The sequence below is a fragment of the Cibotium barometz genome, chromosome 15 (genome assembly GCF_041138505.1).
Source record: "Cibotium barometz isolate CiBa-2024 chromosome 15, ASM4113850v1, whole genome shotgun sequence".
Classification (NCBI taxonomy): domain Eukaryota; kingdom Viridiplantae; phylum Streptophyta; class Polypodiopsida; order Cyatheales; family Cibotiaceae; genus Cibotium; species Cibotium barometz.
Genome location: NC_141060.1, coordinates 35,394,758 through 35,419,730, shown reverse-complemented (window position 1 = coordinate 35,419,730; position 24,973 = coordinate 35,394,758). Strand labels below are relative to the sequence as shown.

Genomic DNA, 24,973 nt, shown 5'->3' with positions numbered 1-24,973 from the left:
GCATCTCTTGGAGTGTGAGAACCTTTCACAAATTGTGGAAACTTTTGCCCAATGTGTGCATAAGTTGGGCAGATAAGATAAGAAGAGAATGCTATTCGACCTTTGTTTCTTGCATGTCATGTAGTCTAAATTGTGCCTTCCCTTTCTAAGCTCCAAACAATGTTATCGTGCTCACCCATAGAGCAGTTAGTGTTTGCAAGTATGGTATCTAGCACTTACCACTTATGCTTTGATGTGATTTTAGTGCTCAAACATTTGAAGTGCTGGACTACCTCAATGTATTGTTTGAGATATCTAAGTGGGTGTACTTATCATTGTATTTCTTTTCTCCACATTTACAATCCACCACACTTGCACAAATGATAAAAACCTAATGCAAGTTTCCTAAATATTCAAAACATGCATGATCTTGCAAGCTAAATGCAAAGAGGATTCCATTGTTTGCATAAGTGAGTGACATAAGTACATGATATCCAAGTGTAGGTCCATTAATACCTTCCTCCCATGCAAAGGCCATGATCTTCATTTCTAACTCATATATGCAAATCTCAAACATTGTAGAATAAAGTAGGAAGCCTTGGTTCAGCCCTCGATTACTAAGAAGGGTTTTGTTACATTTCCTCTTCTTTCATGAGCTCACATCTCACCTTTTCATGAAGATGAAATGTTGCTATTATGTAACCACCATGCAGCACCCAAAAATCTTTTCCATTATCCTTCATGAATCCTTTCAAGACACACTAACACAAGCAGAAAGAAACTTACAACCATGGTGATTTGTTTCATAGACTATCGAAAAATATCTAAATTACGTATTGTGTTATGTGAAGGTCTAAATCCTACTTGTCCAAGTGCTCTCTTTCCCTTTCTTTCAACTCAACTTACAAGTTTTTGCTGGAGAGAGAGAGAGAGAGAGAGAGAGAGAGAGAGAATATATATATATATAGTGTCATCTATGAAAGTCCAAAATGACCTATGAGACAATATACACCATGTCGATCTTGAGCTAAATACGTGGTCTAGCAAGACAAAATGGCATCCTACTAATTAATTAGTAAATCTACAATATCAGGCATTAATAAACAATCATTTGGAAGTGGGTTTTGTGTTTGATTTAGTTTGGGCTTGGCTTTGGACATACAAAAATCTTCAATAAGAGCTCTTCCCTTATCACTTGACGTCTTTCAGAGATGCCAAGCCAAGCGTTAATAAACAAACATTTGGAAGAGGTTTTTATGTTTGAATTGATTTAGGCTTTGCTTTGGACTTAAAAAAATCTTCAATGAGAGCTATTCCCTCCAGCGTTTTTCGGAGCTGCTGTAACTTTGGATATTTTTGCATTCTTCTACTTGAGTTGCATTGATGTTTATCCTCAACAAATCATATGTTTGTGCCTTTTAACACTTGGAGTGGAGGAATTACTTAATAATTGAGGAGTTGAGGAAAAGAGAGATTACAAACTTGTGTCTCACATAGGTTGTAAGGTGGCAATGAGGCATTGCCACCCACAAGGTCCTCCCTTTCTGTAACTAGCGGTGTACTAAGAAGGGCAAAACTAGGTCATGCCTGCCCTACCACCCAATAGTGTCACAGTCAATCACAAACACAAAATATGGGGGATCGTTGAGCAGCATATCAGGCGCCAATGCAAGAAGCTTGACCCACAAGAGCCAAATGGAAAGGCACACAAGCTTTGGGCCTGCCCAACTGTTTGTGAAGCTTCAAAGCAGGTGGGAAGCTTTGTTGTTTCACACACCAATAGATGACCACCCATGGAACTTTGAGAGAAGACAGATAGGTCATCTGCAGAAGAGGACAGCCACACATGGACCATCGAAGCAAAAAAAAAGGTCAGCCAGCTGCAACACTGGAGGACATCAGGTGAAGCAATGGAGGACATCATGTCATAGCAGAGGTGATGATGTGGGGAATGCAATACAGGAAAAAAAAATGGCTGGAATTGTGTTTCGTGAGGCTACCCCATCTCACGATGGAGATAAATCTACCTCAATTTCAAGCCTTGGTTGTAAAGCTAGCCTTAAATAACAAATCATGAAGATTAAATACAAGCTGCAAAGGCATATGACCACATAATGCTGGGTTAAGTTGCACAATGTTTTACTATAAGGAATTCAAAAAGCGGCAATTGCACAGTGCTAATATTATACAACACATCTAATCACCAATTTCCAATATTTGGAGAGTACAAACTGTTCTTGATTTGTTGATGCTTGATGTATAAGCCATTGCTTTCTGTAAGAAGCAATTTTTTAATTTGGTGATTGTTCATTTTTTGGGTTTTTGTGCACTAGGACAGTTTTAGGATAAAATGCTGCTCAAGGAGGGATGTGCTCTGCCCGGATAGTTGAGAAAACAGCGTCTTGCACAGATGTGGGTCTACCATTCAAATGAATCTGCTGTGGAAAGTCGACACGTACACTCGAATACTGGTATACCTGCAAACAAAAATGTTCAAATCCAGCCAGGCTGCACAATATCAAATAGAAACTCTAAAAGAATTTAAAAACAGAACTATTCTCTTGAGTGGACATCTACTGATACTTTATACAAAATTATTAGGACCTTATCTTGCCATGACACTTGAAAACGATGGAAGAAGGGCTCAAATAAGGTCATGGAATCTCCCTCTTTGATCTGAAGCACAGCAAGAGAACTACCTTTAAGTTCTAACATCCTGTTGACAACAAGCCTGTATATGAGGAGAAAATAAGGCAAGATGCTTACCACTCCATCTCGCAAAGCATACACTGAAAGAATAAAGAAGCTTCCCTCGGAATCCACCACTAGGCAAAACCTGCAGGTACATCACAGCCTGCTCAAAGATCCATGCGCTTTTTCAAAAGAACCTTACAGAAGCACACAAATGAACATTGGTAACAAGGTCTCCACTACCAAAGCTTTGAGACTACTGGGCATTTGACAAAATAATTGCAAATTTTAGTTGCCCAACCCCAGCTACTCTGACCAAGAACTCCTGAACGGCAATCATTTGGCAAAGGAGCATAAACTTTCCTTGAATCAGGTCTTATTTTAGCAGGAATCCCAAGCTGCAAACCAGTCTATGGCCATCTTTGTGACAACCTGTAAGCTAGCCTCCTGGGCAAGCACAGCAACCCATTACTGACATACAATTGCTTGGCAGAAGCAACTGCAGACCCTTCAAAACATGAGGGCCAATGTTTCACTTGCGGTTAGAAGGGCCATATGAAGGCAAGTTGTGCAAAGGCAAAAAGCAACGCAGCTCATTTGACTAACAGGTAACCGTAAAATTTCTTCCATGGATACTATTATTCTAGGTCACAATACTTGCATGGAATGTATTTTCAACATGGAAGTCTTCAGTCCTAACGAATTGGTACATATGTATGGACCGGTATTAGAGAAGACTGTACACATCCTTTTTTACCCTGGTAGCACTCACAAAGTTCATTAAACTTGTGCAGAAGCTGGGAGTGAAGACGCAACCAAGTGATCACGTGTATCATGTGAACCTGACAGCAGCAGGACATGGACAGATCTGGGACAGGCGTGTGTCTCAGTTACCGATATCTATTCGGAGTTATACAGAGTCCCAAGATTTTTTGATTATGAATCTAGATAGGGTCGATGTTATACAAGGTAAAGAATGGTTTTATATCCATGACGTCCATGTAGATTGGAAGGGTCATATTTTGTCTTTTGTAATGGAAGATGCTCCAGTATGTTTGATGGGTGACTTTGCAGTCCCACCCTCTATTTTGTAAATTCAGCAGGACTACGTAATATAATGTAATATTTTGTTATGAAGTGTTTCAATGTGTTTTGTGCCCTTTCATTTGATGTTAATTGTGGTTGATAACAGTTAAGTGAGACGTTTGAGGGACAATGGATTAGAAAGCATCAGTGCGGGATTTCGCTTATGTTTTCTCTGCTGAGTTAGTTTGTGATCTTCTAGCTAGATGGTTGGTTGATCAAAGGATTGTTTGGATCGCAGGGTCTCAGCCTATGAGTATTGCATCTTATACGATGGTCCAGTTGGGGGAGGGATGATATTGCCTGATTGTAGTCGAAATAACTCAAGATTCAGAAAGATCACAAGGTATATTTCCTTGTGGGACCTCCATTACGACGAAAGTTGTTGGATGTGTGAATTATTTCATTGTTTCTTTCAGAGGTTTACTTGTAAGTTGGACCATGGGGTGGAGATGTAGTGCACTAAGACCTAGTTGGAAAAGGATTGATCACCCTAACTCTGCTTTCAAAATCTCAAGAAGGAAAATTTTATATGGTGAGTATCCTCGTTTTTGTTTTGTTCTTCGAGCCAGGCACATATCTGTATCCTAGTGGTATATGTCACAAATCCCTATATTCTAGGGACATGCGGATGCGTGTCAGGCCTAGAAACATGCGGATGCATGTATGTATTATACCTGGGCATGTGTATGGATCATATGAGTGGATGCATATGAGTCCAAGGACATGGCAGGACATTTGTGGACTTTCGGGCGGTGCCCGTGTGGATTCCGGCCATGCACACATGGTGTGTTATGATGGCAGGCGGAATATTTTCAAGTACAAGAATGATGATAGGTGGTTCTCCAAGTTTACATGTGCACAATGCATAAATGATGCATGCCATAACTTTATTTTACTTTGTGTGACATTGTCTTGCTGCCTGGACAATGCTTGTTATTTTGGCTTGTGAAGTCCGAGGGACCGGGGACGCCCGGGCACCTTGTGGACACGTGTGTGCACTCCTGTTTGGGCCTAAAACTGTGGGCTTATGGGTTTTGCAGGTGGTAAGTGCGTCCACACTCAATTTACAGTTTATTTCATTTACTACTAAAGTTTATTGGTTTACAGGTCCACACTCATTAATAAGTGGCCGGACAACTTATAATGCGTTCGCATTTGGTTGGACCAAAATTAATGAAGTCCGGACAATTTATGGCCATTTCCCATTTGGTTGGACCTAAACTTATACAAACAGGACAAATGGAGCACTATAGGCTGGACACCTACCTGGACACCTTATGGGGACACTTGTCAGCCATTATGTATACCCACCAAGCCCCTTAGGTGGCACTGGAGAAAGGCGCCTCCTTCAAGAGGCCTTTTGGGCTGTTTTATTCATTACTCAACACATTGGAGAGCTGGTTGGAGCTTTGGGAGTTGCTACAGGGTTGGTTGCTTGCTTCCCGGACTCACACAAGCTTGGATAACGATCCCCACACTCTTCTAAAGGGCTGGTTGGTAAATTTCAGACCTGTAATTTCTGGTTATTGCGAGTTTTGGGCTGGTTACAGGTGTCCAAGGTCAACTTGGACAGTACAAGACAGCTCTAGGGACCTCCACAGGGCTGTAGGACCCTTTACAGGTGGAATTCTCGCGATAGAAAGTTGCTGTTTTGGACTGGTTATTGCACAAAACAGGCCGGACAGCAATGGAATATGTGAGCATGGATGTGTCTCAAGGTTTCCTGGTATAACAGGTGCTTAGGGCAAGCATTGGGGACACTTGCTCGCGGAGAACACAGGTTTCTGGATCAGTTTCTCGCGTGGAAACAGGGCCTAAAGATCCATTTACATCTTGTGCAGGGCAGAGTACCTGTGAGGATTGTGATACTCTTGTGCAGGGCGGATGTACCTGTGAAGAGGGTTATGCAGGGCGGATGTACCTGTGTGTAGAGCGGATGTACCTACAGATTCTCTTGTTTGAGATGTATTCATACATGATGTATTTGGAAGAATCAGGTGCAGGCTGGTGGTGAATCCCCAGGCACCCATAATCTTGTACTTTGCAGACTCTTTTGGTAATATAACCTAAAGGGGGGGGGGTATCATCGGTCCCTTTATGTGGTGTACTGTCATTTTCAGCTTGGTGGTTGTAATACTCAAGTGTTAAGTGCTCAGAATCTTGTTCACATTTATACGATTCCAATACACGCGACCGCCTCCCGTTACATTGGTATCAGAGCTCAGTTTTTCCCCTCATTGGAAAACGGTCTGAGGCTTGGAATCATAAGTGGTGACCTGATTTGAGTGTCATGGACAGCCACATTTCTGACAGTGTGGAGAACACACAGGACCGTGAATTTCATGGTACAAGGGATGCAAGAGATGCTGCAGGCAATGATGTCTATGGAGATGCAGGTACTCATGACACTATGCATTCTGATTTGGAATCTTTGAGGCGTCAAGTGCGACGCTATAGGGCTGAAACCGAAGAGCTTAGGTCATTGAAAAATGACCCGGATGTACAAAGGGTGTTGGCTGCGAAGGCAAAGGCTTCGGTCCATGAAGTCACTTTTGAAGCAATTGCAAAGGAAATGGATGTTGAGAAACCCCGAGAGCTTGCACTTGCATACCTAATGGTTAAGGGTGATGTATACACTGAAGCAAATGGTAGTTTGGCTTTCAAGAAGCCACCCCTCATGGCTGCCCGTGGTGACGCACATGATGCACAACAAGCAGAAAGAGCACAGCAAGTGCCAAATGCTGAAAGGACAAGAGTCCCTGGTGCTAGGCTTGATGCAGGTCAAGAGAAGAGTAAGGATGAGGGATCCTCTACTCATTCCCACTTTGCTCCAAGAAGACATGTCCGTTCTCGTGTTGAGCTTTCCACTCATCTGGAGAGTGTGGCTCAAGAGAGAACGAAGAGGGATCGTGAATCTTCATCGCGGCATCACCACCATGGAGATGAACAGGATGTACATAGGGATGCACATAGAAGGAAGAAGTCTCGAGAGTTCAAGTTCGGTGACAAGGATGTAAAGTTTGAAAACTTTCATACTCTACCAAAGCACTTGCTTTCATTAGACAGTTTGAGATAGCTTTTTGCAATGAAGACTTTTCGGAAAAGTCTATGCTCAGGCATGTGGGAATGCATCTCAAGGATACGGCAAGTGATTGGTGGCTTGCAAAAATACTTGATGGAAGTGCTGCCTCAACTTGGTCTTCTTTCAAAATTCAGTTTTATGATCAATTTTTACCACCAAACTTTGCAAAGGATGTACGCAAGGAGTGGGATTGGCTGTCCCAAGATGAGGGAGAGTCCGTTGCTTCATACATAGCAAAGTTTTGGAAAGTCCTTCTCAAGATTACTCCCTTCATGAAGATTGGAGAGGACGAGAAGAAGAGAAAGTTTGAATCGGGGCTCCATCACATCATCCAACAAAGCTTGGGAGTGTACCCAAATAAGACCATACAAGAGCTTATACACTCAGCCATGATTGCGGAGAACTTGCACATAAAAGCACCCACAAATAAGCCATTTGCAGGTCAAAACAAGAGCAAATTCAGGGCTGGTTATGACCAGAAAAAGGGTGGACAGCCACCTAAGAATGCTCCCAAAGATGGCCGAGATGCAAAGGATGACTCCGAAAAGAAGCCGGGGGGTAAACGCCACAATTTTGGGCTCTCAAAACAACAATTGGAAGAGTACAGGAAGGCTGGAAAATGCTGTAAGTGTGGCAGTAAAGATCATATATATCCTAAATGCCCACAGAATCCTAAGAATGCTGAGCCTAATGTGCAAAAGCCTCTTGTGAATGTTGTACCCGATGTGCAAGGTAATACAGGGCATGAGCCCAAGAGTAGAGTCATATGCAAGGCTTGGGGCAAATTGAAGGATCAGCCCGCTTTGTTTCTTTTTGATGATGCTTCCACAGATAACTTTATATCCATACAGATGGCTGCCGCCATAGGTCTCAATGTGGATGACATGGGAATGCAAATGAATGCAGATGCCGCCTTTGAGGGCAAACAGGTTGATGTAACTCCGGTCATTGGTAAGCTCCGTGTACATATACAGGACTACCTCGACTATGAGAGCTTTTTAGTGGCTCCTCTTACAGGTTGTGATGTTTTGTTGGGGATGCCCTGGCATCACCGTTTAGAGCCTATTAAGGCTTACAAAGAGAAGAAAATCAGCTTTGTACATAGAGGCCGTGAGCACTCTATAGATGCTGGTACTACTGGAAGTACCATACCTCTTGTAAGCCATGTACAAATTAATAAGGCAATAAAGAAATCAGCTTGTTCTTACTTGGTTTTTGTACGTGATACCATTGAACATTCTAGTGTTGATGTTAGTGCATTAGATCAAGACAAGCTTAACTTTTTGAATGAATTCAAAGATTGTTTTGCAAATGCTTTGCCAGCAAGGTTGCCACCAGAGAGGCCGGAAGATCGGTAGCTCTCCACCTAATAGGCCACCATACAGGGTGAGTGCTAGTCAACAAGAAGAGATTATGGCACAGGTGAATGAACTTTTGGAAAAGGGTTTGATTCGGCCTAGTTCCTCGCCATATTGCTCGCCGGTACTTGTTGTTCAAAAGAAGGATGGTACTTACAGGATGTGTGTTGATTATTGTGCCCTCAATAAGATAACCATCAAGAATTGGTTTCCGATTCCGCGCATTGATGACATCTTGGACAAGCTTGAAGGTTCGGCATGTTTCAGCCGAATAGACCTCAAGAGTGGGTATCATCAAGTGAGAGTGGCACCTCAAGATGTACACAAGACTGCATTCAGGACAGCTTTTGGTCTTTATGAGTTTTTGGTGGTGCCTTTTGGCCTTACAAATGCACCCGCTACCTTCAACAGGATGATGGACAGGGTGTTCAGAAAGCATAGAAAGTTCACAGGTATATTCTTTGATGACATTATTGTATTCTCAAAGAATGAAGCCCAACATCGTGAGCACCTGGCTATTGTGTTTAAAGAGCTTAAGGAAAATCAGCTCTACATAAATGCAAAAAAAAGAGTGAATTCTTTCTCCCAGAAATTCACTATCTTGGTCACATTGTATCAAAGGATGGTGTGCGCATGGATCTTGCAAAGATACAAGCCATGCAAGAATGGCCAGAGCTGAAATCAGTCCATGAAGTGAGGAGCTTCCTTGGTTTATGTGCTTACTACAGGAGGTTCGTCAAGCATTTTGCTTTCATTGCCGCCCCGTTACATGACTTAACGAAGAAGAAAGCAATCTTTAAATGGACACAAGAAGAGAGAGATGCCTTTCAAAAGTTGAAGAGTGCAATCATCTCGGGACCGGTACTCATTATTCCGGATTTGCACAAACCTTTTGTTGTGGAATGTGATGCAAGTGGGGACTACATAGGGGCTGTTTTGAACCAAGAAGGACATGCCATTGCCTATGAGAGCAAACGCTTGCAACATGCAGAGCTTCACTTACAGGTTTATGAGAAGGAGTTGTTGGCTGTAATTCATGCCCTTACTATTTGGAAACACTATCTTTTAGGGGCTGATTTTATGGTCAAAACTGATCATCAAAGTTTGAGATACTTTTTGACTCAAAGTAAGCTCTCAGAGAAGCATATGAGATGGGCAAATTTCCTCTCAATGTTTCATTTTCAGATTTTACATACTCCAGGGAAAAAGAATGTGGTGGCGGATGCCTTATCTAGACGACCACAGGTTCATGCTATTACAGTTGCATACCATCAGGACTTACCGGATATGCGTAATGCTTATCATTTGGATGAGGATTTTGCACATGTATGGGCTGATTTGCAAGAGGGTATTGCTGTCCCATCTTATGTCATAAGAGATGGATATCTCATGATGCAAAATCGTATGTGTGTGGTAAAGAACCTTCGCCATAAGGTTATGGATGAGTGTCATGCTCCTCCATATGCAGGTCATAGAGGCATTTTGGCCACAGCACAAGCTTTGGAAAGGTATTTCTTTTGGCCACATATTCACAAGGATATTGAAGCATATGTACGTGAATGTATGGTGTGTCAAAAGGTCAAGTTTGACAGACATAAAGCACCTGGATTGCTTCAGCCTTTGCCTATACCAAATGAACCATGGGAAAGCATTGCTATGGATTTCATTATGGATTTGCCAAGGACGCCACAGGGAAATGATGCTATTTGGACCATCATTGACAGGTTTAGCAAGCAGGCACATTTCATTCCCGTGCGCAAGACAATAAAGCCAGATCATATGGCTAGGATGTTTTTGGCACAGATATTCAAACACCATGGCATGCCTAAATCTATTGTGGGGGATAGAGATCCTAGAACCACAAGCTTATTTTGGCGCGCATTGTTTGACAATATGGGTACAAAGCTGAACTTCTCATCAGCTTACCATCCACAGACAGATGGGCAAAGTGAAATAGCAAATTCAGCCGTCCTCGACTTGCTGAAATCTTATGTATCCGACCGCAAATCGGATTGGGAGAAGTATTTACCACTTGTGGAGTTTGCCTACAACAATACGGTACATACTTCTACGTGCAAGGCGCCCTTTGAGATTATCTATGGCAAGGTGGTACTACCACCCATCCTTCGTACAAAGGATGAAATTTTTGCAGCAGATGAGTATGTCAGAGACTTGGATACTGCATTTGCACAGGTACGGACAGCCATAGAGAGGTCTCAAACCAAGAATAAAAAGGCAGCTGATAAGCATAGAAGGGATGTACAATTCAAACAAGGTGATTGGGTCTTGCTGAAATTTGAAAAGGCACGCCTTCGGAAGAGGCCAGGAAAAGAGGGAAAGTAACTTTCCAACAGGTACTATGGACCTTTTCAGATCTTGGAGAAGATCAATGATGTTGCATTTTGGCTTGTACTCCCAGATCATTGGAACATGCATAATGCTTTTCATGTGAGCCTATTGAGGCCTTATGTGGGACCGACACCGTTTGAGCCGGTTTTGGAAGACCCACCCGAGGTGGATGAGCTGGAAGAGATTCTTCAACCTGAACAGATTGTTTTTCACAAGGAACGAAAGCTTGCGGGAGGCAAACTTGTTCGTAGGTACCTTGTGAAGTTCAAGAATTATTCAGCTTTGGATGCGAAATGGATAGATGAGGCCTACTTCGAGGATTACCCAGATCTTTTGAAGGCCTATCTAGAGGCTTTTCAGTTGCGGTCAACTGATTAGAAGCCGGGGGGATGTCACAAATCCCTATATTCTAGGGACATGCGGATGCGTGTCAGGCCTAGAAACATGCGGATGCATGTATGTATTATACCTGGGCATGTGTATGGATCATATGAGTGGATGCATATGAGTCCAAGGACATGGCAGGACATTTGTGGACTTTCGGGCGGTGCCCGTGTGGATTCCGGCCATGCACACATGGTGTGTTATGATGGCAGGCGGAATATTTTCAAGTACAAGAATGATGATAGGTGGTTCTCCAAGTTTACATGTGCACAATGCATAAATGATGCATGCCATAACTTTATTTTACTTTGTGTGACATTGTCTTGCTGCCTGGACAATGCTTGTTATTTTGGCTTGTGAAGTCCGAGGGACCGGGGACGCCCGGGCACCTTGTGGACACGTGTGTGCACTCCTGTTTGGGCCTAAAACTGTGGGCTTATGGGTTTTGCAGGTGGTAAGTGCGTCCACACTCAATTTACAGCTTATTTCATTTACTACTAAAGTTTATTGGTTTACAGGTCCACACTCATTAATAAGTGGCCGGACAACTTATAATGCGTTCGCATTTGGTTGGACCAAAATTAATGAAGTCCGGACAATTTATGGCCATTTCCCATTTGGTTGGACCTAAACTTATACAAACAAGACAAATGGAGCACTATGGGCTGGACACCTACCTGGACACCTTATGGGGACACTTGTCAGCCATTATGTGTACCCACCAAGCCCCTTAGGTGGCACTGGAGAAAGGCGCCTCCTTCAAGAGGCCTTTTGGGCTGTTTTATTCATTACTCAACACATTGGAGAGCTGGTTGGAGCTTTGGGAGTTGCTACAGGGCTGGTTGCTTGCTTCCCGGACTCACACAAGCTTGGATAACGATCCCCACACTCTTCTAAAGGGCTGGTTGGTAAATTTCAGACCTGTAATTTCTGGTTATTGCGAGTTTTGTGCTGGTTACAGGTGTCCAAAGTCAACTTGGACAGTACAGGACAGCTCTAGGGACCTCCACAGGGCTGTAGGACCCTTTACACGTGGAATTCTCGCGATAGAAAGTTGCTGTTTTGGACTGGTTATTGCACAAAACAGGCCGGACAGCAATGGAATATGTGAGCATGGATGTGTCTCAAGGTTTCCTGGTATAACAGGTGCTTAGGGCAAGCATTGGGGACACTTGCTCGCAGAGAACACAGGTTTCTGGATTAGTTTCTCGCGTGGAAACAGGGCCTAAAGATCCATTTACATCTTGTGCAGGGCGGAGTACCTGTGAGGATTGTGATACTCTTGTGCAGGGCGGATGTACCTGTGAAGAGGCTTATGCAGGGCGGATGTACCTGTGTGTAGGGCGGATGTACCTACAGATTCTCTTGTTTGAGATGTATTCATACATGATGTATTTGGAAGAATCAGGTGTGCAGGCTGGTGGTGAATCCCCAGGCACCCATAATCTTGTACTTTGCAGACTCTTTTGGTAATATAACCTAAAGGGGGGAGGGTCAGCCTATCATCGGCCCCTTTATGTGGTGTACTATCATTTTCAGCTTTGTGGTTGTAATACTCAAGTGTTAAGTGCTCAGAATCTTGTTCACATTTATACGATTCCAATACACGCGAGCGCCTCCTGTTACAGTATAGGATGCTAGGACCTACACAATGTAAAGTTTCTGGGTGTATCTATATATCCTTATGAAGGATAGTTACCCTACGGTAGATAGACTTGTGCTCTTTTCTCATTTATCTTCAGTCCAATAAGGCACATGGAGAGGGTGGAATCAAGTTTTGGAGGATATGCTTTGGGCTAGGCGACCGTTTTATTGGGAGAGATATATCCCTATGGTCATGTTTGCCTATGATAGTTGTTATTCCCTAGGTACAAGAATTACCAAATGTTGTAGCTAGAACAGTTGTCTCAGCAATTCTAGGTTACCAATTCTATGAGGAGTTGGAGGATTGTAGGATGGCTTATGTTCTTCAAGCTGAGAAGGTTCTGTTTTTTTGTCTTGCTTCCACGGTCATATGCTGCACAAACAGCAACTTCAATTGAGCTAGTTCCTTGATACGTGGCTATGTGGTTTTGATAGATAGGTATAAACCTGATTTCAGAGACAATTGAAGCAAGTAGCTAGATTCTCCTTCATTTATTTCCAAGAGCGGAAATGTCGTAAGTGGGGAGGAATGTTATGTACCTAACACTAACCCTTGTGGTTAGGGACTAATCTAGGAGAGCCCTGGGATTAGGAAAAGAAGGCGGATTCAAGTGGCTAGGGTTTAGATTTAATAAATCAAAGGTTATTGGCTACTTATGACTGGACTCTTGCTTATAGCAACAAAAAGCACTATATAAGTGAGTCTTGGTTGATTATTGATTCAGTGTGGTTTGGACCTGCGTGTCACATATATGGAGGGGTCTACCATGGGAATACTCTATCATCTTTTCCACAAGATGAAGAGAGAGCTTGCAGCATACACAGTCATCTCCAGAGCCAGGTGAATACTAAATATTGAATTGTAAATTGCAATGTCTATTTAATATTTAGTATTTATAAATTACTCTTCGAAGTTCGTAGTATGTACTTATGGTTATTGACATTCACAAGGTGGATGAGATTATGCGCCTTGTAGAGAGAAGATGGGATTGGATGCGTCGTCCAATTCATGGTATGGCAGCACTATTGCATCCTCTCTACAAGAGTGCAGATCTTTTCATGGACACGGCACTTCTATCCATGAGAGATCAGTACATGAGTCATGTACTGACCAATGAGTAGCAGATACACATTGATCGAGAGATGACAGGATACTCCAATAACCTTGGAGAATTCTGTAGTCGCGGTGTTTCTATGCTGCTAGAGATGTGTACGACGTCTCTTGATTGGTGGGAGACACATGGATACCATAAGCCTCAACTAAAAGCCCTTGCACTTCGGCTATTATCCCAGGTAATAATACAAAATACATATTGATTATTGATAAATTATTCGGCTTTAGAGTCACGAGTGTAGGGTGCAGGGCCCAGGCTTTAAGATTTGTTATAACTAAGACTCTAATCTTCGTGGAACCTTAGCCCGTAGCTTGAGGATGGTTTGCAAACGCAAACCTATGGTTGGGTGGTGAGCTTGCTTGCACCGTTCTTTGTTTGTTCTAACATTCTTTGATCCTTTCGAAGGAGCAAAGTCTCCCGAGATTTTCTTCGCGACAACCAGGGCCCATTTCATCGCGAGGGTATTCGATCCTTGAGGCAAGATGGATCGATGGCGGCCACCCCTCCAAAGGTCCGGGCCGCGGCCTTGGAGTATTACCATACGTTGCTCTCTACTGAGCTAGACTCCTACCCGAGCCAAAGGATCTGGCACCACATGCAGCCTCGCATTTCAAACTCCCTGTGGACATCACTAGATCACCCATTCTCCTCAGAGGGGCTTACGCTTGCCCTAGTGGCACTCCCTCGCAAGAAGTGTTAAAAGGAGGACGGACTCCCAGTTTCTCTCATCCAGCACTCAACCTCATCAAGGCTGGCCTCCATGCAGCTCTCAACGAGGTCCTGTAGACTCGCTCCCTTCCCGAACACATGGCGGAGGTCTCATCTGCCTCATCCCGAAGGAGGGAGGTGACATTTTCGATATTCGCCAATGGAGACCCATCACCCTCTTAGAAACAGCCTATAAGATCCTTGCCCAATGGCGCTCAAAGCCGAATCTCTCGGATCCAATCAACTCGACACAAACAGAGGCTTTATCAGGGATAGGAGCATCCTGGATAACATTTCCACCTTTTGGGAGGCCACCACAACTGCCACGATGGGGGGAGAGGACCTTGCAATGCTTCTTCTCAACTTTGAGACTTCGAGAAGGCCTATGACAAAGTGGATTGGGCTTTCCTAAAGGGGACCATGATCCACCTAGGCTTCTCACCATCTTGGGTACAAGGTGTCTCTTCCCTATACTTGAGCGCCAACAACCAGGTTTTCATACAAGGAGGGAGAGGAGATTGCTTTGCCATTTCATGCTCTGACCAGTTGGGCTGCCCGGTAGCACCCCTTTTCTTTCTCTTCGTCATAGAGGTGAATGTTACCTAGGCTTCTTCCCCCTCCCCCCGGCAGGGATGCTAATAGAAGGGTCTAGTATTGGAAGAAAAAAAAAATTGTTTACCTGATCCATCAATTATGCTCACTGCAGATGGTGTTGAATGTCATTTAACAAATGGAAACTACAACTAGAAATGTCACATGATCCTCCATAGATTGCATTGGCTAATTAAAAAGATACCTTAAATGCTATAAAGACACCTCCATATAGAACAGTTATCTTTGCTTAGAGTAGACAACTTACAGGGGCACTAAATTGTCATGCCGTATTGAAAGAACCATTTTACACAGCACCACAACTCCTTTGTTGAAACCTTCTTGCAGTGAGAGCATGCTTGTCTGCTTAAGGTTTGCTTGAGCTGCCGGTGCAAAAAGGAAGCAAAATGAACGAAATATACCGGTAAAAAAAGTCACAGAAATAAGATTGCACTTTGTGTAAAGAGAAAATAAGCACTTCACAAATAAATAAAAAACCAGCAGCACCATTTTCAGGCCGTAAAGTTGACAAAAGACTCGCGAGCCTCTTTGGCTTGATTCGACCCTGCAACATATACTTCCATCTATCTTACTTCTGAGCCAGTTGTCTCAAGGACATTTATATAATTGTCATACTTGTTAGAAAAAGTTGCTTGTTTGCCCAAAAACTAAAGAAATAAACAAATTAAATATAAAATACAAATTGCATTTTCCTCCCAAAAACATTGTTAAACTCCTCCATGCCCTTAAGATAGCATCGTATCCTGGTGGTTGCTTTCAATGTTTTTCATCTGCATGGGCAGGAACGCCGTCACTACTCATACAAAGAATGCAATGTTTGGCTGAATTTGTAAACCATAATCAAACAACCAGGTTAGACTCCCTCAAGAGTTAGAGCAGAAAAATCTTGCTGCAAAATAGACTAAAATAGAGGTAGTATATGTGAATCCCAGTTCAAGAACAAACTGAGGATAGCCTAGTGTTTTGCCTGAAGATACGAGCTCCTGCTAGGGTTGCATAGTACCTACGCTATGGTGGCTAAAGGGCTAAGGCAACCATGATGTAGAAAGAAAGTTAGTTATATTAACGTGTCGTGTCCATGAAATCTCGTCATGGATGAAATAAGAAAAAGCACTAGTTAACTAAAACTGAAAACTGAAAGCTAAGATCTCACACTCTGAGATTATACAAGATGAAAAATCTAGATCCTACTATGCTAGGTATAGGGTACAATAAATGATGGGATATGGGGGGAGAGAGAGAGAGAGAGAGAGGGGAAAGTACACGTGAAACAGTTATTTGCATGACTCAAAAGTGATTGATTTGAAGTACGCCAAGTACATGCTTTTATAGGTTGCAAACCTTATCTTTTGACTCACATAAATCACATACACACATGGGGACATGACACATGTCACACACTTATCTTATCCAGATAAGAGGGTGTTCACACACATGTAGGCGCACTTACACATATATGAGGTGTTCACCTACTCCTTGTGAGGATTATGTGGTTAATCCTGCATATTGTGTACTAATTACTACTTAAGTAATTAACTTAGAACAAGAACCTTCAGGAGAACACTTGAGACAAGATTGAATTGACTTGTTGTTATTAAACTGAGTACAATGGGTCTCTTATATAGGAGATGAAGAGACACATTTGAAGAGGCATGTCCTTTGATGAAAGGACATGACCTTAGACGAAAGGGTACAACTTTTAGGCTAAGGGATGTGTCTAGTCGATGTAGAGGCACAACCATTCATTAAGGGGTACAACTATTCGTCGAAGAGATGTGGCTATTCGATGAAGAGGTACATCCTTTGACGAAGAGATGTGGCTATTCGATGAAGAGGTACATCCTTTGACGAAGAGTCGCAACCAGTCGAGGGTAGGGGTTCCCTTTGGCTGGTAACTCTTTGCATCTGCAACAGTAATCAGCAATGAAGAGAGAATCTGATGTATAAACACGTCACAATCGTGACATTCCCTCCCATTTAAAATAAAACCCATGTGTCAAATGATAGACATCCGTTTGTCGAAGAACTCCTGAAGAAGGTTAGGGTACTGCTGCATTTCTTCATCTGTTTGCCAAGTGGAATCAGACTCATCCAAGTCCATCCACTTCACAAGAAATTCTGTAGTCAACTTTCTTCTTGTTTCCTTCTGTCTTACGTCAAGTATTACTTCTGGAACAAGGATAATATGGTCATCTTCAATTTCTGGTACATAAGAAGATAAGTCTGGAACAGGCGAATCTCCTTGAATATACTGTTTGAGCCAAGATATGTGAAAAGTCGGATGAATCTTTCCCCATGATGGTGGGAGTTCCAACTTATAACTGACAGTTGAATTTTTCTTAAGAATCTTGAAAGGCCCATAGAAGCGAGGTCGTAACTTTGGAAAAACTGACTTCACTGTTTTGTAGCGGTGAGGTGCCACATATAATAAGACCAAGTCTCCTTCTTGAAATTCTGCATGTCGACGATGCTTGTTGGCCTGTTTTTGATATTTTTGTTGCACATGGACCAATTTATCTCGAACTTGTACAAGCACATCTTGCATCTCCTGAACCAACTGATCTGCCAACGCCACTTTGTGTTGCAAAACAAAGTTTGTAGGCACAAGAGGAGTATGTCCATATGCGGCTTGAAATGGAGTTAATCCAATTGCTGAATGATGGGAGTTATTATAAGCAAATTCCACGAGTGGTAAATAATCTTCCCATGATGCCAGACGGAATTGAATGTAATGTCGAATCATTTCTTCCAAAATCTGATTGACTCTTTCAGTCTGTCCATCTGTTTGAGGATGATAGGCTGAACTGAATAACAAATTCGTGCCAAGAGATTTGAACAAAGACGTCCAAAAATGTCCAGTGAACTTTGGATCTCTGTCAGAAATGATGGTCTTTGGTAAACCATGCAATTTGAAGACATGTTGCACGAATAATGACGCCACGTCTGGGGCTGAAGCAGCTTTCTTGCAAGGGATGAAATGTGCCATTTTGGAAAATCGATCAACCACCACAAGAATCTGAGCATTGCCTTTGGATGAACGAGGCAAGGTGGTGATAAAATCCATACTGATACTTTCCCATCTCTCATTGGGAACTGGCAATGGTTGAAGTAACCCTTGAGGAAGTTGTCGAGAGGCTTTCATTGTTTGACATGAATGACAAGCTTTGACAAATTTGATAACATCTTGCTGCATCTGAGGCCAGAAGTATGTAGCAGACAAAAGTCGATATGTCTTGTTGATACCAGGGTGAGCAGCATAAGGGACTTCATGATGTTCTTGAATAAGAATCTTCCGCAATGAAGTATTGTGAGGCACACAAATGCGGTCAGAGAAGAACAGCAACTCATCTATGATAATATAGGCTGCAAACATGTTCATTTCTGCAGGACTGGGATTAGAAGATTTGAGAGCACGGAACGCATCTCCAAAATCTCTATCCGTCAAATATTCATTTTTGAAACAAGCAGGGATTTCCATTTGCACATCTGTGATGGCAAAATTAATGGCTCGAGGCATGCGACTTAAGGCATCTGCAACCACATTCTGAAGACCAGGAACATACTGAATAATCATGTGGAAATTAGCCAAGAATTCCACCCATCTGCCTTGTCGAGAGTTCATAACAGGCTGAGTGAAAATATACGTCAGAGATTGATGATCTGTACGTACAACTGAATCTGCTCCAAGAAGATAATGTCTCCATGTTCGATAAGCATGCACGATTGCCAAAAACTCCTTATCATACACAGGATACCTGCTTTGAATGGCTGAAAACTTCCTGCTGTCAAAAGCAATGACACGATCATTCTGCATCAGAACTCCACCAAAAGCACGATCTGAGGCATCTGTCATTACATCAAAGGGCTGAGTGGGATCTGCAATGGCCAAGACCGGGGTTGTCGTCAAGGCATGCTTGAGATCATTGAAGGATTGCTCAGCTTCGGAAGACCACTGAAGTTTGTCCAGCTTTGTCAATTCTGTCAAAGGGGCAGCAATCTCCGAAAATCTATGCACCTTGTTGTGATAGAAATTAGCAAGTCCCAAGAAAGATCGAACATCTGAAATGGTGAGAGGCAAAGGCCAATCCACAATCGCCTGAATCTTCTTAGGATCTACTGCAATCCCATTAGCAGAAATGATGTGACCAAGATATTCCACATGATTTTTGAAAAATTCGCTCTTCTTTTTGTTGATGTACAGCACATTGTTGCGTAGTACTTCGAAGACTATCTGTAAATGCTCTTTGTGATCGACCATAGATCGGCTAAAAACCAGAATATCATCAAGATAAACGATCACGAACTTATCCAAGTATGGCCCAAAAATTTCATTCATCAGGGTCATGAAAGTGGCCGGGGCATTGGTTAACCCAAAAGGTATGACCAAGAATTCATAATGGCCATATTTTGTCCGAAAGGCTGTCTTGTATTCATCACCATTACGAATACGAATTTGATGATAGCCGGACTTTAAATCAATCTTGGAAAACACCTTAGCACCAAGCAGTTGGTCGAACAATTCATCGATGCGAGGTAAAGGAAATTTGTTCTTGATTGTCAGCTTGTTGAGAGCTCGGTAATCAATGCAAAGCCGCATTGATCCATCCTTCTTCTTGACCAGTAAAACCGGGGCTCCGAAAGGACTTTTGCTGGGACGGATGTGACCTTTGTCCAGCAACTCCTGTAATTGCTTTTGTATCTCCTGAGATTCAGAGTAAGAAACACGGTATGGAGCTCGGGTTGGAGGAGGTTGACCTGGGATAAGATCAATCGGGTGATCCACAGGACGACGAGGAGGCAATGTCGTCGGAAGATCATTCGGAAACAAATCCTGAAAAGGCCTGAAGAAGGGTTGCTCCAAGTAAGCAGTAGTTGATGACGAGGCTTGAGATTGCTCACTGGTTTCTGCTTCAATCTCCCGTAACATGACCAAGGATGTTGCACTGTCACGTTTGCGAACGAGACGTTTGACTTGCAGGGCAGAAACAATGGTGATGGGTTTGGCACTGAAAAGGCCATGAAGTTCCAGCTCTCGACCATTATGATATAATTGGATTGAATGGGAACGAAAGCTAATCACCGGATCATATCGATACAGCCAAGATTGTCCCAATATCATGTCATAATGTGACAACGGCATCACCGAAAAATTAAGGTGATCCTGGTAATCTTGAATCTGGAACTGGAGTTGTTGCACCTTTTGGTTACAATTAAGGAAGGAACCATCAGCAAGCTCCACTTGAAAAGCATCCACAAAATGTCGGGTCTGTAGGCGAAGCTTATGAACCAAAGAAGTGCCCACAAAATTAGTGGAACAGCCACTGTCCACCAGCACATTGATGGGATGGTCGCCAATAAAGCCAAGAAGACTAAGGACCTGTTTGGATAGATTCACCGGAGCAGGGTTGGTACTTTGGCCATTAAGCATCAGGGTACTGACAAACTCTGAAACGCGAACAGAACAAGCCATCTGTTTGTTCTTGTCTTTCACAGGAGGCGGGTCATGATCAGCATGGTGACAACTGTCCACCTGAGAATTGCGCCGAGTGTTGGAGGGTTTAGGACGCTGAGGGCATTCATACCACCGGTGATCGCCAGAACAAATTGTGCAGAGGCCTGGGCGACTAGGTTGGGATGAAGGGGCAGTTGATGAAGAGGTTTGCTGTCCTGAAGAGGGTTCTCGCTTGAAATTGCGCCGATCATTGTTGCGACGGTCCTGTCGAGACCGATCTCGGTTTCTGCTGCTGCCAGAGGATTCGGTCTGAGAGGATCCTGCATTTGACGCAGAAGTTTGCCCGGAAAATCGCGGCCGGAAGGACTGTTGTCCAGAATATGGTCGCCGAGAGTTGGGTTGTCCAGAATTAGGACGCTGGGGTTGGCTAGTCCCATTGGATCGATTCCGCTGGAAGGAACGGGCGCCGGAGGAAAGGTTCCTGGGAGGACGCCGGTAATCACTGATGCGCTCGACATACGAGATTGCTTCATCCAGGGTGGCAGGATTATACTTATGGACTTCGTCTTGGATTGTGGGTTCAAGCCCGTCAATGAAGCTGTGAAGCTGGTCAGAGGGGTTGAGTGTCTCTATCTCCAGAGCCAATTTTTGGAACTCTGAGATGTACGCGGCCACGGAGCCAGTTTGACTCAGGCGGCGGAGAGAAGACCTGGCATGAAAATTCGCGTTTGCAGGCTCAAAAGCCTTGCGAAGAGCACGCCGGAATTTGTCCCACGTTGGAGTAGACTTGCCATCTGCAATCCTGCGTCGCCACCAGAGGAAGGCGGTATCCTTCAAGAGGGTACTGGCCAATGCTACTTTTTTGTTCTCGGGCAATTCAGTATTCGAGAAGTAAACCTCCATTTTGTAGAGCCAATGATCGATTAACCGCTTATCACGGCGGCCATTGTAGGGCTCGGGTAACTTGATGTCCATCTTCCGTGTTTGTGCTGTGGTCATTAATTTATATAAAAGTTTAAGTTCAGCATTATCTACCTCGGCAGTCGGATCGGGCGGAGGTAAGGGATCGTCCTGCTGGCCCACCGAGGATGATGATGATGACTGTGGAGAATGCGAACGATGCGCTCGCTGGGACTTCCGGGATCCCGGTTGGTGCCGCTGCTGCATGTCTTCCATCTGGGACCTCATTGATGCCATTCCGTCGAAAAATGCCTTTTGTAAGTCCTCCATCTGCTGTTGGAGAGTCGTCATCAGCAAGGCTTCCATCTGAGGATCGGCGGGTGGCACGTTGTCGTGTGACGTCGACATCTGAAGCACTCAGAGAGAGTACTGTGGTGAAGCCGGAAAGGTCCACCCGAAATGGAGAATGGAAGGAACAGCTGCTGGAGAGGCAGTAATAAGGTCCTCGTATGCGAAGTCGGGATCTTCCACTTCGTCGGGATCGTCCTCCGAAGTTACTGCATTGGCTTCCTCCAAAGAACTGGGTACTGGAGATAATGGAGTATAGTCGGGGACGAAGATCTCGCAGTAAAATGTCACAGGAGGGCGCGTGGAGGAGACATTGCGTAAGCCATCCACACTGCACTCGGGCAGAAAGTGTGCCAGCTGCGGGTACCGTGATAAAAAATACTCGAAATGAGTAAGATGCAGGGGCTCGCAGGTGAGGAAAATGGTCCAAATCGCCCAAGTGTCGGGTTCGGTCACATGCGGGCTGCTGACATGAATACGGTACACCTGAGAGGCCGGGGATGCTGGGATTGGAGAGGCTGAAAGACTTGGAATCCACCCAACATCGGCGGGTAGTGGCACTGAATCCGGAGTGAAGGCACGAGGAGGGCTGTGTTCGGGAAGAACAGCCTCTGGGAGCGCGTCGATGTAACTTAGGTAAGAGATGTGCATGTCGGGTTCCTCCGGGAAGTGGTCCATGACGCATGCACGTAGGGGGCGAGAGCACACAAGAGATGTGGTGTGGGCAAAACCAGGAAAACCCACGAACAGCCACGAAGAAGCAGGGCGCCTATTCGCTGGAGAGAAGGAGGCGAGTAAGAACGAGGCGCCATCCTGACAGCCGGGTGGTGGTTTTCGAGTCGCCCACCTTAGCTGTTCACACCAGAAAATCCCAAACGGGCGGCCAGCGCACGCCCAGCCGATTACGCACGTTTGTGTGGGTTTTTTTTTTTTTGTGAAATCCACGTGGCAGTACACTTACGAATGTTGTGTATTGTTGTTTTTTTTTTTTTTTGAAAGTTGACGCTTCGAAGGCCGTCGCCGCCGGGTGGAGGTGACGCTTCGAACGTTGGGTCGCCGAGTGGAGTTGACGCTTCGCTGAATCACCGAATGGGTCGCTGCAGTCACCGCATATAGTAGCACACCAAGTAGGAGTGGAGGTGACGCTTAGCCACGCTCAGCATACTAGGGCGCCCGTTGGCAGCAACCAAGGCGAAGAGAGGGGGGGCTCCATAGTCAGCATCGAAAGGGGGAAGTTTCCCATGTTGCGAACGCCACCGGCAGCAGGGAGGGAGAGCATTCCGGAAATACTGCAGGGGATCCCTCTCTGCTATACACACAACACGTGTATATGGGTGTGAGACCTTGTGTACTTGTTTACATTACTACAAGCAAAGATTCACGCCAAGTCCGCCATCGCTCTGCTTCTTCCATACAACACCGAGAGGAGAGGTGGATGAGGGAGTGCCGCGGAGAGGGTGAGGGCTTCACAACCCACGGGTAGGAAAAAATTTGCTCTGATACCACTGTGAGGATTATGTGGTTAATCCTGCATATTGTGTACTAATTACTACTTAAGTAATTAACTTAGAACAAGAACCTTCAGGAGAACACTTGAGACAAGATTGAATTGACTTGTTGTTATTAAACTGAGTACAATGGGTCTCTTATATAGGAGATGAAGAGACACATTTGAAGAGGCATGTCCTTTGATGAAAGGACATGACCTTAGACGAAAGGGTACAACTTTTAGGCTAAGGGATGTGTCTAGTCGATGTAGAGGCACAACCATTCATTAAGGGGTACAACTATTCGTCGAAGAGATGTGGCTATTCGATGAAGAGGTACATCCTTTGACGAAGAGTCGCAACCAGTCGAGGGTAGGGGTTCCCTTTGGCTGGTAACTCTTTGCATCTGCAACAGTAATCAGCAATGAAGAGAGAATCTGATGTATAAACACGTCACAATCGTGACACTCCTCAGAGTAACTTTCTCACCTTCTTCTACCATGTTGCACCTCCATGTGTTCCCCTGACCCTTGAGGATGAGACTCAGAAATACCCAACAAAACCCCCTTCGGAGCGAAGTTGGCGAGACCCCAACACGAAGAAGATGCTACCACCTACCCCATCCACCCTGCCTAAGAGCTAGGCTCACCATATGCACCTCCCGTGCCATGGTAGTCTCTCGTATGAAGGTAAGACCGAGGTAGCAAGGCCGACACTTTAGTCACCCCCTGGCTCTTATCTAGGGTTAAACTGGAAAAAAGTACAGAATAACACAAGGCAATAGAAACACTTAGGCAGGAAAACATAACACAGGATTATTTTTCAGTTTTTGAGGTGGCAGAGAACCCCTGACTCTACACACATTAAACATAAAGAGAGCAAGTGAAGGTAGATCTCCCTAATTAGGAGAGAATCCTTGTACAGCTGTTGCACTGGGGCATGCACACTTCCACTCCTTGAATGATGATGTGGTAGGGGTTTTTAACCCTACAACAAAAAGGTGGAGATACATGGCTGTGACTACTGAAGGGTAGCAAAGATGAGCCAACAGCCTGGGAAAGTCAACGTGCAGGTGATGAAAGCAATGGGAAGCCTTAGCTTTGACACAAATTGAAGGTACAAGCTCCTGCTAGGGTTGCACGATACCTAGGCTATGGTGGTTGAGAGGCTAAGGCAGCCATGATGGAGAGAGAGAGAGAGAGAGAGAGAGAGAGAGAGAGAGAGGAAAGTACACGTGAAACAGTTATTTGCACAACTCAAAAGTGATTGATTTGAAGTACACCAAGTACATGCTTTTATAGGTTGCAAACCTTATCTTTTGACTCTCAAAAATCACAGACACACATGGGGACATGGCACATAGCACACACTTATCTTATCCAGATAAGAGGGTGTTCACACACATGTAGGCACACTTACACATATATGAGGTGTTCACACCTCATATATGTAGGCACACACTTATCTTATTCAGATAAGAGGGTGTTCACACATGTAGGCACACTTACACATTTACGAGGTGTTCACACCTATACAAACACATATAGATAGTTACACACAAACAGACAGGTACACTGGGTGGACATACAGGACACAAGAGACTCCGAAGTACCCAACATTGCCGACCGTGTCTCTTCCAAAAGATCACTAGGGAAACCGGGGCCGTTGTCAGTCAGAATCTCCAAAGGTGTACCAAAACGAGAGCACACATGCTCCACAAGAAACTTGACCACCGTCTCGGTAGTAGCATCATGAGTAGCCTTAGCCTCGGTTCATCG

At 44.1% G+C, this 24,973-nt stretch overlaps 1 protein-coding gene across 1 annotated transcript in view; it reads right to left on the bottom strand.

Moving 5' to 3' along the window:
• Positions 1 to 2,101: 2,101 nt before the first annotated feature.
• The window catches only part of LOC147631233 (uncharacterized), a 62,857-nt gene continuing 39,985 nt past the window's right edge, over positions 2,102 to 24,973 (bottom strand). The window contains exons 9-13 of the mRNA XM_086809566.1: positions 15,495 to 15,552; positions 15,256 to 15,370; positions 2,746 to 2,815; positions 2,584 to 2,655; positions 2,102 to 2,456 (exon numbers count right to left, since the gene is read on the bottom strand). Coding sequence (XP_086665692.1) covers positions 2,337 to 2,456; positions 2,584 to 2,655; positions 2,746 to 2,815; positions 15,256 to 15,370; positions 15,495 to 15,552 — 435 coding nt within the window. The 3' untranslated portion in view covers positions 2,102 to 2,336. The remainder of the gene's footprint in view (positions 2,457 to 2,583; positions 2,656 to 2,745; positions 2,816 to 15,255; positions 15,371 to 15,494; positions 15,553 to 24,973) is intronic.